Source organism: Betta splendens, chromosome 10 (genome assembly GCF_900634795.4).
Source record: "Betta splendens chromosome 10, fBetSpl5.4, whole genome shotgun sequence".
NCBI lineage: Eukaryota > Metazoa > Chordata > Actinopteri > Anabantiformes > Osphronemidae > Betta > Betta splendens.
Window position 1 is genome coordinate 17,856,141 of NC_040890.2, and position 15,624 is coordinate 17,871,764.

Consider the following 15,624-nt stretch of genomic DNA (forward strand, 5'->3'; position numbering starts at 1 on the left):
TGCTTTCTGTTCCAGCGATCACAGCCAGGCTTGAATGACTACATTCTGACCTACATTACGACCGCGTGTGTTTTTACGCCGATGTTTTGATAGATGACCTTGACTGAATGCGGACAAACACCTCCCCCTCCTTTCCTTATTTATTCCCTCCATTATCTCATGTTTGATATTATTTCTCATTGATATTTCTGTGAATGAACCGCGTTTGTGTTGAATGTAATTACATGAGTTTTTCTGCTCCTCACTGTGTTTTGTTGTGGACATTTCAGCCTTTATTGACAGGAGGAAGAAGCCGTTTCACAGCTATTAATGCTGTGGTTCGGATTCTCAGATTCCAGATGTGCTCTTCTCCACGGACACATCATACTTACAGTATCCTAACTTTTTGAGTGGATCTCACAGACTGGGGTTGTAAAAGGTTCTGTCCTGGGGGAAAGCGTCTTGCAGTATGTAAAATAGCAGAAATAGACCTAATAGGCTCCCAGTTGCTCGTAGCTTGCTTTGCTCCACCAGTGAGTCCTTGGGCAAGACCCTGAACCCGAGCTGGCGCGTGGAACTACGCTGCTACTGATGTGTCTTTTATTTCCCCTCAGGGATCAATAAAGTGATTAAAATTAAATTAAGAGTAAGAGAAATTGAAAACTTGAAAATATTAATTTGTGAATGTGCAAATTTCTTTATAAAAACGTTTAATAATCAACATTGTTGCCCATTAATTTTAGCTTTAGCTCCTGTAATTAAAAATAAGACTATTTAATGTTTGTACATGAATTAGAATACTCCCCGATACTTAACGTATGTGTTACAGTCTTGCAAACGCCAACGCCTCGCTGCTACCGTTGAGGATACTTTGATTCATAATTGACTTAATGACCTTCATCTCCTCTGCTTTTATAATTGATTGTCATGTGAGGTACAGTATTGAATAACGCCTCAGCAGCAGGACGCTGTTATTCTTTCTTGCTCTTTTGAGCCGGAGATCCCCTGATTCCAGCCCCGTTGTGTGGAAGATTTATGACCCTGCACTTAAATCAATGGGGACTCTCTGTCAGGGGCTGTATTATTTAATGGAAGCCTTTTTAATTCAAGGGGATTTTCCTCCGTACAGTCTTCATGCGGGAACATTATTTAGCTAAAGAAGAAATTGGTTAGGGTCATTGTGAGAAATATTAGATTTCAGCCAATTGGCTTTCAGTAATGCTGAAATAAAAAGCTCCGTATGATGGAGCCGACACTGGAATCTGTGGAAAAAGGCTGCGCTGGTTGCGTTTGTGGTTAATGTATGTCTGCACCAGTACCGCTAGGACAAATTCCTGCGCATTTATTACACTTGGCAATTAAAGTGTTTCTTATTCTGGTTCGGATTTAGGTGGTTTCACAATTTATGTATTGGTTACAGCGAAGCAGACAAAATAAGAGCAATGGTGGAGGCAACGCTAAACACACAGTTGGCACTATGGAAAAAGAAATCAATAGTGCGGCTTTGTCTCGCTGTAGGCTACAGCACCTGGAAAGCATCAGAAGACACTGGCTCAGTACTGAACACAATTCAAGTTATTTCACTGCTGCTGGGTAAATATCATAAATCTGCTGGAATGGTGTAAAGAATCACCCGTTTCCCCACACACACCCAAGTATTTGGCTTTCTTAATAGGTTTTAGCAAAAGCCCATCCGTTACATAACAAGCGTGATTCATTTCATTTCAAAGCAGAAGAATTGCAGCTATGTTTTGTTTACATGACTAAACGTCAGTCCGAGTGGAAGGAAGCCGATTAATGACGCGTTAACGAGTTAACCTGAGACTCGGGGTCTGCGAAGCCACAATGCAGCTCAGACAAGTCCACCAGAGCCCACAGCAGGTCCCAGATGATGCATAGCTGATAGACAGAAATATTAATATAGAAAATTGTAATCATATAGTTTTTGTGCATTATTAAACAGATAATAATAAAATAGTTTAGTGCATAAAAATGATAAAAAGCAAGTAAGAAGTAGTATAAATGCAGCTGTACATCGTTAAAGTACAGTATAACCCTGATCCAAAGATTCTATTGTTTATGAAATAATAATGGTATGTGTCCTTTTTTCATTGGATCTTTCTAACTGCACTATTTTAATCTCAGCTGGTTGAATAACTCCAGTAATGCACTGCTGCACAGAGAGTGAGGACATCAGCAGCAGCTCTGCATTCAGGGTTTTTGGAGCTGTGGAGTTTCTATTTATTCTTTTTTTTTTTTTTTTTTAGTGAATGTGTCGGAGTTAGCGGTGAGGCACGTGAGCAGCCAGGGTAGATGGGTGGGTGGGAAGAAGGAGATGAGAGTGAGGAGGAATGGGGGTGATGGCGGGGGTGGTGGTGGGGGTGGGGGGGCAGTATGGCCGCTAGCCTCTTTCTTGTTGATCCTCAGGAGACCATCTGCGCTGGGGGCATTGATTAGAGTGTGTCTGGTGGGATTACATCTTTGCCGTTGCCATGCCAACTAATCAGCTGATTTTTTTCTCCTCTCTCTGTCTGTCTCTCCATTTCTCTCTCTCCTCTCTCTCTCCCTGGTTGTCACAGCAACGTAATACAGGAGAAGCACAAGGGCCCCGGCAAACGCTGAATTCAGCTAAAGGGGCGATTTTTTTTTTTTTTTTTTTTTTTACCCTTGCTGTTCCTCTCTCTCTTTCTCTCGCTCGCTCTTCTAATTGGCAACTCTCTCTGACCTGAAGTTCTTTTGTCTCTGGCGTAAACACACCCCTCTACAGATTACATTTATTTTCACATTTTAGAAATAGCTGGATGGTTGAGAGGCCCAAGGACAGATGCTCTGAATGAGGGAAGCGAGCAGAGTAAATATTGGGAGCATAATAGCTCGCTCCGCGCTACAAAGTCCTTGAACAAATTCCAAAACGGAGACGAAACCCTTCCAGCAATTTTTCTTAACAAAATCACGCCTGGCCAATAAACAGGCTTTAATTTTTGTCTGAGTCCAGATCAGCTGATGCCAGCTGGTTAAAGATTACTGAAAGCGATATCAGACTGAGGATGAATGTAAAATAACGCCGTCCATGTGATCTTCATCCAGGTTTGTACAGAGGGCCGTTTGATACTGGAGTTCGCCTTTGATGATCTGATGAGAATCAAGACGTGGCACTTTACCATCCGGCAGTACCGCGAGCTCATCCCCCGCAGCATCCTGGCCATGCACGTGAGTGTGACATCATTAACATGCGACAGAAGAATCAGAAACAAATGGGCTGCTTTAGGTGTCGCTGCTTTGGATCCTAATGAGGCGCTCTGCTCGCTGCCAAGCCACTTTTCAGAAGCTGTTTGTGAGCATGTGAAATTTAAACGCCAACAAAGCAGTTTGGAGGGATTTTTGCAAACCAATTTATTTGCAGACATCAAAGGCCACTGAGGATAAAAAGAGAAAAAAAAAACAAGGTCGAATGAATAATCAGCTTAATTCCACTAAGAGTAACACACATTTAGTCATTGTGGCTGCAACTAGAGAGAACGTCTCATCACTGTAAACCAAATGCAAATGCAGCACCTCTGTCCATTGTAGAATGTCCACCCCAGCACTAAAACATACTTAATGTGTACAGATCCCACCAGGTGAATGACACTTATAAACGTGTGCGGCTACAGGAACAACTGTCTCATTTACACCTTTAACGCTAAAGTTGAAGGATGCACAGCTTCAAGTTCAATATGCTCCCGTCCTTTAACCAAGTAGTGGATTATGATGGATTCATAAATGATGAAATGTGTTAGGAGAGTCACTAGAAGAGAAGTGGGGGTGAGTATCCATTGCACTCACCGTGGTCATTAATTAAAGCTTCGGTGACAAAATCTATTAGTGATGCAGCACGTGACGGAGAATAGAAAGCGTTTCCCTCCCTCATATAATTTCACGTGTCAACTTGTCGCTCTGCAACAGTTGAACACATGCACTAAATGTTAAACAGTGCGCAGGGGCCGTCTGCAAATGTCCTGTCATGTTTGGGAGAAGCTGTAATTAGCATCTGTGCAGCAGACGTACAGCATGTGACTGAATGACAGCGGCGATGACAGTGGAGCCGCCACTGACACGCTGTTAAAACCTAATAGGAAGTAAAGCCAAACACGCTTCGCTTCTCATTTGGCTGATAGGATTCATTTGGCCCCTTGGACCTAAGGTGTGTCTTAAAGGCAGCTCTGCCTGAACAGCCAGCTTCTTTTCCGGCCACATCTTCATATGAATTTCACTCACCAATAAATTGGCCCCTCTGGGTATTCACACTAATTCCTGGAGAGTGGGATATTGTGGGGTATTGTGGGTCCTGGCCAGATCTTGAGTGATTTGTGTGCGAGTGTGAGCTCACTCTTTTGATCGTTGCCTGGACTAATGAAAGCAGATACAGACACGCGGGAGTTGGAAAAGAGGAGCCGAAGCTGCAGACGTAGCCGCTGTGGAAAGGCCAGTTTTTGAAGTGAGCTAAACTACGACTGCACTTTTTTTTCATTCTCTCTCCTGAGAAAAAGTTGGTGGAAAAAAAAGGTTCTTGTTTTAGTTTTTTGAAGTTTTAAAAGAATAAGAAGCCTGGAAGCAGTATTAGCGATTACTGATGGACTCATCAAATCAATTTTGTGTGAAAACTGTGCAAAAATATCTTGCTTAAGTGGAAGAACAGAAAATTAATAACACTATAAAAAACTAAAACTAACTAAATGTAAAATTTGTCAAGCCTGAAATTTATTCCAAAAAAATTATATTTTCTGAAATTTTACATGCTCTACTGAGACATTTGTAGAAAAACCCAGATTCGTATTTATAAATTGATGTACAGAGATATTGAAGGTAATTAAGATAAATAAGGTTCATACATAAAATAATTAATAATTTAAAGTTGTAAAATCTGCGACAGCAGAGCGAAGTGCCAGAAGTCCTGCAGTTCCTGAACTCTCCACTAGATGCTGACTTCAGGAACTCACCTGTACTGATGCTAGTGATGTTAATTAAATGTTTTCTGTAAACAACACGGGTCTCAGCAGTTATTTTTGATTACTTTGAACTGAGCTGGTGATGGAGTCATTGCTCCCATTAAAGAGGAAAATAAAGCAAAAGGAGACGCTGCTGCAGGACACGTTCGCCTGATGCGGGTCGCATGATCAGAATCGTATCAATGTGAAACGGAACCGAATTGCAGCGTCTCTGCACCGGTCCGTCCGCAGTCACATCCGCTGCACCGCCTCTCACTCATCGACGCGCATCCTCATCGTGGGACAGTGTGTGGAGCACAGATGGCATAAATACACAATTAGAATCACAGTGGAGTCAAACACGTGAACTCTAATGGTCTCTAATGGGACGAGTGGAGGGCGGTGAGAAGCCGCCTCGGACCTCAGTTGCTGTCAGAGTCGTCCGACGCCGTATCCGCTGTTTAAACCTGGAATCTGAACCGCTGCCATGCGTCTTGAATTGTTTATGCGTTAAAGCTGTTGTGTGTCTGACTTCGGCCCCTTGAACCGAGACTCTGCGTTGCTCTCGCGCTATATTTACTCCGTCACAGCGGGCGGCCTCGTGCGGGCCCCGTGTAGTTGCTGCGGGTGAGACGGGGATGATGGTGGCGAACGGCCGGTTCTGTTCCGGTGTCACTCGTGCTGGTCTCCCCCCACCCCTCGCTCACCACATTTGTGTGAATACTGCATCTGCCAGCTTGACCACAGCTCTTCACTATGTAGGCTTTAAATGAAAAGGAGGTTAAATCAATTTTTAGGTGATTTTGACTGATTTAAAATTATAATTGATTCCCTGTGTAGCCTTCACCCTAAACAGCTCACGTCCACTCAACGTCATCGTCAAATCTCAACAAAATGAAATAAAACAGTGCTGTTGTTTATTTAAGGTGCAGTTTGAAACAACGGGCAGAAATCCTTCTGCTCAGTAACAATTGTAACTACTTGGATTCATGACTTGAGGATGTGAATTTGTCAGTTGTGCTCATGCAACAAGCTCTAATTAGCCTAATTGCCTGTGGATAATTCGCTTAGTCACAGCCAGTTGAATGCAAACGTAACAAAACTGATAATGTCACACTGTATGTTTGTATTCGAACGCCACTTCCTCCTCATTGTCATTTTTCTGTCGCTGACTTTAGGCACAAGACCCTCAGGTGCTGGAGCAACTGTCCAAAAACATCACTCGCATGGGTTTGACCAACTTCACCCTCAACTACCTCAGGGTAAGACGGCGCCGGTGTCTGTGACTGTCAGTCTGCCTTTGTTTCTGTTCCCACACACGTGTTTATTTCTCACGTTTCCTAACTTTATATCTCATGGTTTATGGAAGACATTTACTTTTCTTGTGAAGATCTTCCTCTTTTTATTCAGATTTCTACATTATATACTGACTAATACTGTTTGGAGCTCAGTCTCTGGTTCCTTAAGGTCATATCGTGACTGTAAATGCAGCTGTTTCTCTCTGTCTAACTGGAAGCTGAAGCTTATGCTGTTATTTATGTGCCTAACACGTTTTATGACTCTCGGGCTTCTGAAACCTGAGTGTATAATTTTAAAAGTGCATAGCATCAAAACAAAAAATAAGCACCTATTTCTTCTTTACTCTCTGCATATACATGTTTTTCTACCTGGCCGCAGCAATATAATTTGCGGATGGGGAAGTATAAGCCGGCTGAATACATTAGTGATTATTTCACAGGGTTTTGTTTGTGTTTTTCAACTCCACAGTTGACTGACAGCCACGAATTCCAAATGGGAGAACAAGAGCAAGCAGGAGAGACACGGGGAGAGAGGAGAATTAATTGGATACAGAAAATTAGCATAACATTAATGAACGCTCCCTGTTGAGACTCATAATTGTGAAATGGCGCGCAAATCGGGGAATGGCACCTCCGCTGCTTATAATAACGAGTGAAGAAAAGCACAGAGAGACGGGAGCGGGAGAGGGAGCGCTTTTTGTTTCCCAATAACCGCGATTTTCTATACAGAAAGCGAGTGTAACGCAGCCCAACGCCTCGTTCAAGTACCGCTGATTACACACACGTTTCCGCCGCCGTGGGTTCCTCAGATTTAAGGTGCAGACGGTCAGTGCTCAGCACACTTCTGTTTGCTGACAACGTGCGTTTTAGGGAAAAGGTTAAGTTGTTTGTCTGAAGACGCCCAACGTTGCTTCTGCATCGTTGGCTGAAATGAATGGCCTCCAGAGTCGGAACCTCAAATATTATGCTTAAAAACCTGAGTGAAACGATATCGCAGTTAAAGATGTAATTGAGATTGTCTCACAGATTAATTAACGTGATTTTCATTCCGAAGTAATTTGACGTCTGAGCAGATTTGTCCAATATTTGGCTAAAAACTCTGGAAACGAGCAAATTGTCCTTTATGCGACCCCTAAAGCCTCGTCTTCCGTCCCTGTGGAGGTCCCTGTGCCCAGTTTGGCTCCCAGCGCTGTGTTCTCCCTGTTATTGAATATGTCACAGCATTTCAACATTATATTTCCTCTGCTGTTATCAAATGGTGTCGAGGCAAAATCCACCCTTTCCTCACATTAAACCGGCTCCAGAAAAGGCCCTTCCCAGTATTTATCAGTGCTTCCAAAGGAGACTGACAGTTTCCTGGTTGTGAGGTTACAACCCCCCCATGCCAACACACACACGTTTTTTGTGTCGTTTGGAGTATTTAGGCCTTCCCATGTATCGGAGCTGCGGGCTTCCTACTATTCAGCCTGAAAATAGCCCTTGTTTTCGGGCTGAGAGCCAGGGCTTGTTGGCTGAGCCGGGAGGAATATTACTGTACTGTGTCAGGAGGGACCTATCAGAGGAGAACACGGGATTAGTCTGCTGCAGGGATGTTACCTTCACCTGGAGCCGCGGCCGTCCTCACAGGCAGCAGCAGACGCCGCTGTGTTTACGGGGGGTAATTTGGCGTGAGCCGCTGAGTCTACAGTTGTTAGAATAACTAGTCTGCGGCACCTCCACCGTGTGAATATCCGTCACGCTAAAAGCGTTTTCTCTTGTTGTCGGGTGATTTGTTCGAGGCTTTCAAGCCTGTTTAACACACGCCGTATTCGATAACGGATGACGCGCGCGCTGCCGCCCGTTATTTCCCGTTTCGGCTCCGAGTCGCCGTGCGGCGCGGCTGAAGACGGGACGAGCGCGTTGATTAGCATTGACATCAGACGCGCGGAGGTGGAGCGACGCTGAAGGTCGGATGAGATCATCTGAGCAATGATGAACAGTCCCCTTTCCCTCAGCAGCGTCTGTCAAAGTGCCCTTGAGCAAGTTACAGAACCGGCCCCCGCTCGCACTCCAGCGATTCGGACCGGAGCGCCGCTCGTTGGTCCAACGCTCACAGGTCACAGCATGAGGAGCGCGAGCTCACGTTCGCTGCACCGGGTCTGAGATGGTCTTTGGTCTTTGGTAATAAAGTCAGCAATTCTTCATGGATATAAAATGTCTGTCGTCCAAAGCAGGAAGAAATCCATCCCACAGCGCTCACGCTGATGTGAGGGTTCAGGTCTCCGTCTAATGTAAACATGCGTGTTTATAATATGAAAGCATTAAAACGACTCTGACAGCGGAACAGTGAATATATAGAGTTTGGATTCAACCAAATGAAAACAAAGATTATTCATATCTGTGGGTAATTACGTTTTAATTGTACCTACGGTCGACCTTGTTCTAGTGGAGGAGGCGGTAAACGCAACATCTGTCTGTGACACCAACAATGGAAACATGGTCTAATGAAGCATGACAATGTTTCTCTGACCTAAACCAAGTAGATTTAGTTGCCAGATCGTAATCACAACAGGGTCAGACTCTTCATATATTTGGGATTAGACCGGACTTGTCTTTAACTTAGCGTGACATTAGTCCTTAAACGCAGCACTAACATGTCAGACTTCACCAAAGAGTGAAAACCACCACATAAAAAGCCTGAGGATGTGAATGGTCCACGTCCATCCATCCATCTTTACTGTATCTGTTTACTTTGAGCAGTTTTTCCTGCTGTGCTTCAGGCAGTTGGATGAGAGAAATGAGACAAAACAGTGGAAGAACAAAGATTGTGTAGAAAGGGCTCTGTTGTAGGAGCATCGATACGGTAGCTGCTGTTCTGACAGTATCGTGTCTGGGTTTTTGCTAATAGCCCCTAAACACCATCAGTTCCTCATCTCAGCTCTGGACGCTGGTGAGTGTGTTAACAGAAACAAACGCTGATCCAGTTCTGCAGCTCTGGGTTCTGACTGTGGCATCTGGAGAACAATGGGATCCAGATGTTGATGATGAGCTGAGCCTGACGTATCGAAGGCGACAGCCTGACCCCCGGCTCATCTCTGCAGATCAGCACAGTTGTTGAATACCGCGCTTCAGTTCGTTTAAGTGGAGGCTGTTGCTTGAGCTCAGTGTGGGAACGAGGAACCGAACAGCAGCGTTCGCTCAACTCACATTAAGACGCGTCTACGTGCTCGTTTTCTTCTCTCTGCCGCTTGTTCTCCATGAAACTCCTGATATTAAACCTGCTTTTTAATGGTGCTTCATTATCAGTGTCTGTAAAAAGTGGATTTACTGCGCAGTTAATCGCTCAAAGTCGGTCTGTGGTGATTAATGGAGCCGTCTTCACCTCGATGACGTCACGTGACCACGTTGGCTCTAACGCCGCGGCTCGTCTGCTCCTTGTCTGCAGCTGTGTGTCATCCTGGAGCCCATGCAGGAGCTCATGTCCAGGCACAAGACCTACAACCTCAGCCCCCGGGACTGTCTCAAGACGTGCCTCTTCCAGAAATGGCAGAGAATGGTGGCGCCGCCAGGTAACGGAACACACACAGCACCGGCCCAAAGCACAAAGACGAGCTCACGTCCTGAACAAAAAGCTGCAGGTCCACTTTCACCCACTGTCTGGAAGCAGGAACAGCTTTCTGTTTTCATTGCATCATTTACGTATCCAAATGATCCATTATACGTCTTAATCCCTTAAAGATGTTTTGCCTGTCAGGTGTGTGAAATTAATCAGAAGTCAGGGTTTCCTCCCGAACCGCGGCCCCGCGCGTTAACGGCCCTCTCAGCTTCCTGTGATTGATGTTTTAAGGGCGGTTTCTGAAAAGTGCCGGGCTCAAATTGGCTGCGCGGCCTTAAGCTGCGGCGCGCGAGCGAGACGGCGTTTTCGGACACATCGGAGTGGCTGCAAATTACAGCAATGCTTAGCGAGGCGTGACAAGATGTCTTTAAAAACCAACACCAGTCAAAACGCCTTCGACTCAGACCTGTGTACCTTTAATTAAGGGTGCCGGGTGTAATCACACTAGTAGATCCGAGTCCCCGGCCGGCGGCTCCCCAGCGACGACGACGTTCTCCAAAGAAGAAGAAAAACACGGAAAGCACTTTATGAATATGAAGTCAGGGCAGAGAAATAGACTCTTGTATTGAGGAATAATTGTGCTCATGGAAGGAGGGAGCAGCTTGATATGAAATCCTCCCTGCTGTTTTCTAACTTGTGTGATGTGACAAACATCACCCGTCATCAGCCGGTTTCCACATGTTAAAGGTGGATCCGTGTTAGTTCCAACACGGGGTCGTGTCGCGTCTGCGTTTGTCGGACGCGTGAAGCTCAGCTTGCGCTGCGGTTTTTCCCCGTTTCCTGCGATTCTTCTTGGGCTCGGACGCTGCTCGGGGTTCGGGCCAGGAAGGAAGCCGCGGGCGCATTCATGCTCTGATAAGTCCTCTAGCTGGAAATGGAAGTGATTTCAGTGCGTCACCGGCTAAGCATCGAAGGAAACCAGTCGAATAACAGAAATGATTGTCTTTGACAATAGGCCCTGCGTTTTTTCTGCTCTGCTCACGTCTGTCAAACTCAGGAATCAAAAGGGAAAAGATACCGATAAAAATTCACATTATTGTTTTGCTGCTGATTTACAGTTTCACTGTTGTTTATATCACAAATCGCTGGTTGCGAACGCATCTCCCTCGGTGTGATTAGTGAGAACCTCGAAAAATGTATTTCATTCTCAGACTCTGTTTGAAGATCACAGCAGTGGTTTTGTGTCTCTCTCCAGAATAGAAGGAAAATGTTTTCTAACAAATGTTGGCAGAATTTTCTAAAGCATGTGTTTATAAATAATGCATTGTACGTAAATTATTTGGTGAATCGCACGAAACACCAAGATCATCATTTAACCTGAGTCATTACTTTATATCTTAATAATGATTTCACATGTGGTTTAAATGCACATTTAGGAATTCTGCATATTTCATAACTGGAGGACGTTAAGAGCATCTGTGTGACTCTCTGTGCTCATTCTGTCTTAAACTATTTAACCTGAGTAAAACTCGACTCATTCTGGCTCCGGTTTCAGCTGGACACCCGCAGAACTTCAAAACGGAAATATTTCCCACGAATCACAAAAAAGGTATCTTCTCTCTCACACGCTCGTCTGCAGTTTGACGCTCGCTGCGTTTTTGTCGCCCAACGGACGCTTCGCTGCATGTTTGCACACGGCACTAACAGGTCGGTGCCGGCGCCGGCCCGAATGGACCCGACGGGAGCCGGTCCGGCTGATGCTGTGGAGCGCAGTCATAACAGATTTACATTTCACTGAGCACCGTGGTCCATCGTTGAGCGTTCATGCAAATGGAGGCGCTTCCTTCGTACTAGTGCTTGTCTTGGGAGGTGTTTGTGCAGCTTCACCTCTGAAGGAAACAAAGCACGGATCAGTGTTCACTCGTCGCCCGTGTGTGTAATTTGGATTTGTGTGCTTCTGCTGTCTGTGCATGCGTTTGTGCTTGTTTGACATAGAGTAGGCATGTTTGCATGCACGCCCGCACACACACGCCCACACACACACACACACACACACACACCTTGCCTCCGTCTGTATGCATTATGTTCTTGGCATGGCCTCTGTTTCTCTTTGCTGGTCGCGCCAAAGCTGAGCCGGCCCGACAGACCACCACCAAGAGGAGGAAACGGAAGAACTCGGCCAGCAGCGCCAACAGCAGCGTGGGCACCGCCGCCAGCAAGAAGCGCAGCCCCGCCACCAACTTCAGCCTCTCCAGTCAGGTACCTGTAAGCATCAGCTCCACTCGGTTTGCCTCCTTCTCTTTATTTGCCTTCCTCTCTGCACTTGCATGTGTGCAGAGACCACACGTTCCTACTGTAACGGTGCTGCAGCTGTGAGCTTTAATGTGTTGGAACGACTGAGGGGGGAACAAACTCCGGGAGACGAGCGTCGACGGGGACCTGAAACCTGTGCGGAGACAAAGAACCCCCCGAGGGACCGCATGAAAACATCTCACCCCAGAAGAAGAGGAGAAAATGCATCACCTGTCATGAAGAGTGACACAAATGACATAAAAATCATTAGAGCTGAAATAGTGGAACAACAGCTAAGGTTAAAAATAACAAGACTGCGAATCAAAGTGCTCCCGTTGCTGCTTTGTTGTGGGTGGGAGCGTGTCACAAATATTGTCATGTCTCTAATCGTTGTTCCTACAACACCGGTTCGTTCTGCACTCGATTCTAAGAAAGTTGCTCAACGACGCGTCCGCAGCAGCTTTAGAAGCGGCCTGAATCTCAGGACGACGTGGGAAAATGTGGGGGGTGAAAGTGACACGCTGCCCTTGAGCAAGGCACCGATGAGCAGCTCCAGAACGGCATGAATGGGAAGCGGCTGCTGGTGTGAAAGAACACGAGCCTCCGACCGCCTGCAGGTCGCGGCGACTCGGCTGCGTCCTGCAGCTCCGGTCCCGGATCCAAAGGTGTGATTGTGACCGAAAGCGGAGCCGCTGATGAGCTTTTACTGTTTACAGGTAAAAATAGTAAGTGAGAGATCATTTTTAGCACTTTTACTCCAACCGGCACCGTCAAAAACTCAACTTTGAATTGAGAAAAGAATTAAACCAACAAAGAAAAAACCTATAAATATCTACAAACACCATGTTGTTTGTCCTCACGCGTGTTTCTATGACCAGTCGACATTGGCCTGATGAGACTGATAGCAGGTGCTGGACTCAGGCTTAACGTTGCATTCAACTGATTTTAGATATATTTTTTTAGTCGGTTTGTTAATTGGGCCTTGGTTCTGATCTGTTAATCTGCTCAGACCTGTGCATGGACCCCGTTTCAAACATCTGGGCCTGCGACTGCTGTGTTTGGCTCCATGTCTCCATAACAGGCCACTTGATAGAGCCAGAGGTTAAACAGCCTCTTAAACAGCTGAGTATTGCACCGCGTGCCCGCTTCTCCCCCTGGAGGATTCCGCGTCGTTGTGAGCGTGTTGTCTGCAAAAAGCCCGGCCGTGTTCCACCCAGCGCTCATTATACACATACTGTATTATATTTACACCGTTGCATCCAGTCTTTTTAACTTGGGTCATTCCAGTTCAGCTAAAAGCCTGTTCATATTCTGCACAGGCTTGATTCGGCTTAATGGGAAATGTAGCGATACCGCAACCTCGTCTCCTTGAAATGATGTTTCCATACTACTAATGTGCTAAAAGAAAACAGCGTCTGCCGTGAGTATGTTGCCTGGAAACATCTTTGTAACTTGGAAGGTGCACGTTTAGCAGCTGGATGAGGCGCGGCTGGTGTAAAGGGCATGACGTCTGATGCACGTGCCTTTGTTCAGACTCCTGCTCCAGGAAACACAAGCCTAATATATATAGATATTATAATGCTTTCTGTACCATAAATATTCTTCAGACCAGTGTGTAAATGCACTTCAGTTCTTGCAGGATTCACATGAGCAATTTATTTCTAATAGCAGCATGTTTATTTATTTACCAGGCTGATTACATTATATTTATATATTTCTATGTTATGATTATAAAGTTTTATAGGCAAAGTTTTAAGCAGATTTCTGCTTGACGTGCAGATGTTTGAGGTTATTCGGTGTAAATAATGACAGACATTTATAGTGTTTACTGCTGAAGAGAGACCGGATTCACCAACGTTTAGCCAGATTGTAAATCTGAAAACAGAGAGAATACATAAATCGCGTTATTAGCGCGCTGGTGTGAAACGGCGCCGCTCTCGCTGGAGCTTCACCTGCAGATTTCCAATAAAGACTTGTGAGTGTCCAGTGAAGACTTCCGTGAAGAACGGCCCCGTGCGTCCTGCGTTATCGCTCCTCAGACATCGCTCCCCGTTCCTCAGAGCTGATATAAGACACTTGAGATATAAGAGCGGGTCGAGCGAGGATCAAGGAGCGAGGACGCTCGTATAAAAGGCTCGGCTGCACCCACAGCACCACTGGGAAGCTGGTGGAAACTGCTCCCCATTGTGTGGGTGATTTTCATCCTGGACCGGCGCGTTTCAGGCCGCTTCGTCTCCAGACGTTCCTCTCTTCCCACTTGTCCCTCTACATTGTGCCCCTACGAGCTGCGGCGTCATCGTCCAGGCTCCTTCTTTTGCATTATTCCCTTTCTCACGCGTGCATTAATGCACATCACACACATGTATACGCAGCGTGTGCGATTGTTTTCTCTCTAGGAGGCAGTTTGGCTCCTTGCCAGCTCTCATTATCACCGATATCTGTATACACCCTCCACCTCCAGCCCCTTCCTCACACACACACACACACACACACACACACCCTCCACCTCCAGCCCCTTCCTCACACACACACACACACACACACACACACACACACACACACACACACACACACACACACCCTCCACCTCCAGCCCCTTCCTCACACGCAGACACATGCACACACACCCTTCACCTCTAGCCCCTTTCTCACACACACACGCACGCACACACACACACACACACACACACACCCTCCACCTCCAGCCCCTTCCTCACACACACACACACACACACACACACACACGCACACACACACAAACACACACACACACATCTCCATCACTGCCCCTCCTCCTCCCAACTCCTACCACCTTCACACACGGACACACGCAGCAGATGTACCACTCATGCCGTGCATTCACACGCCTCTTAAAGACTGGCAGTGTGGCTGCTAACATGCTGGTTACATATGTTGCGGGCTGCTGTCTTTGTCTGAGAAGTTGTTCGTTTGTGGCTGAGCACAAGCCTACGTGAGCCCAATGACAATAAGGAGTGGACCCTCGGATGGGGAGGGGGGAGGGGGGGGGGGGGGGGGGTAACCAGAGGCTGGAGGAGGGTGGGTGCTGGGGCAACACTGACCTCTAGTGGCCTCATGTCAGTCGGCCCGAGTCGCAGCTTTTGTGCTTGTTCCTCGTTTCAGGGCTGCGAGTCGGTGTCACTCAGTTATTTATAGTAAGCAAGTGCCCGACATAGTGTGGACTAAACCCTTAATTAACTGTCCATCCACTATATACAAACAGTAGCAGTGGGAAGAGAGAGAGAGAGAGAGAGAGACTTAACAGTCCGTAAATGAGAGAATCCCACACTGTTAAAATGTGATGTAAACGTGCTTTTAATGCTTCTAATTAATAAACCATCATAAAATACATTCAATGAAAACTTCAAAAAAAATCAAACATAATTGTAATTATAATCATTGATATTTTTTCTGACCTAAACTGTAGAGTCCAGAGAGCTGTTGTCCACTGATGCATTAAATACAGATGCAGTCTTTGCTTGTGTGCACGAATAGTGGATTTTGCATTTGCTACAGTAACCGTCTGTCCCAGTAA

The 15,624-nt window shown here is 46.0% G+C and overlaps 1 protein-coding gene across 5 annotated transcripts in view; it reads left to right on the forward strand.

The window, feature by feature from the left end:
- ldb2a (LIM domain binding 2a) overlaps nucleotides 1-15,624 on the forward strand; it is a 59,672-nt gene that overhangs the window by 39,214 nt on the left and 4,834 nt on the right. The window contains exons 4-8 of one of the 5 annotated variants that reach the window (XM_029164752.3): nucleotides 3,067-3,189; nucleotides 6,125-6,208; nucleotides 9,669-9,792; nucleotides 11,335-11,388; nucleotides 11,908-12,038. In XM_029164752.3, the coding sequence (XP_029020585.1) occupies nucleotides 3,067-3,189; nucleotides 6,125-6,208; nucleotides 9,669-9,792; nucleotides 11,335-11,388; nucleotides 11,908-12,038 (516 nt within the window). Of the gene's footprint in view, nucleotides 1-3,066; nucleotides 3,190-6,124; nucleotides 6,209-9,668; nucleotides 9,793-11,334; nucleotides 11,389-11,891; nucleotides 12,045-15,624 lie in introns of all 5 variants that reach the window. The other 4 variants (XM_055512599.1, XM_055512601.1, XM_029164751.3 and 1 more) reach the window with 4 other exon arrangements.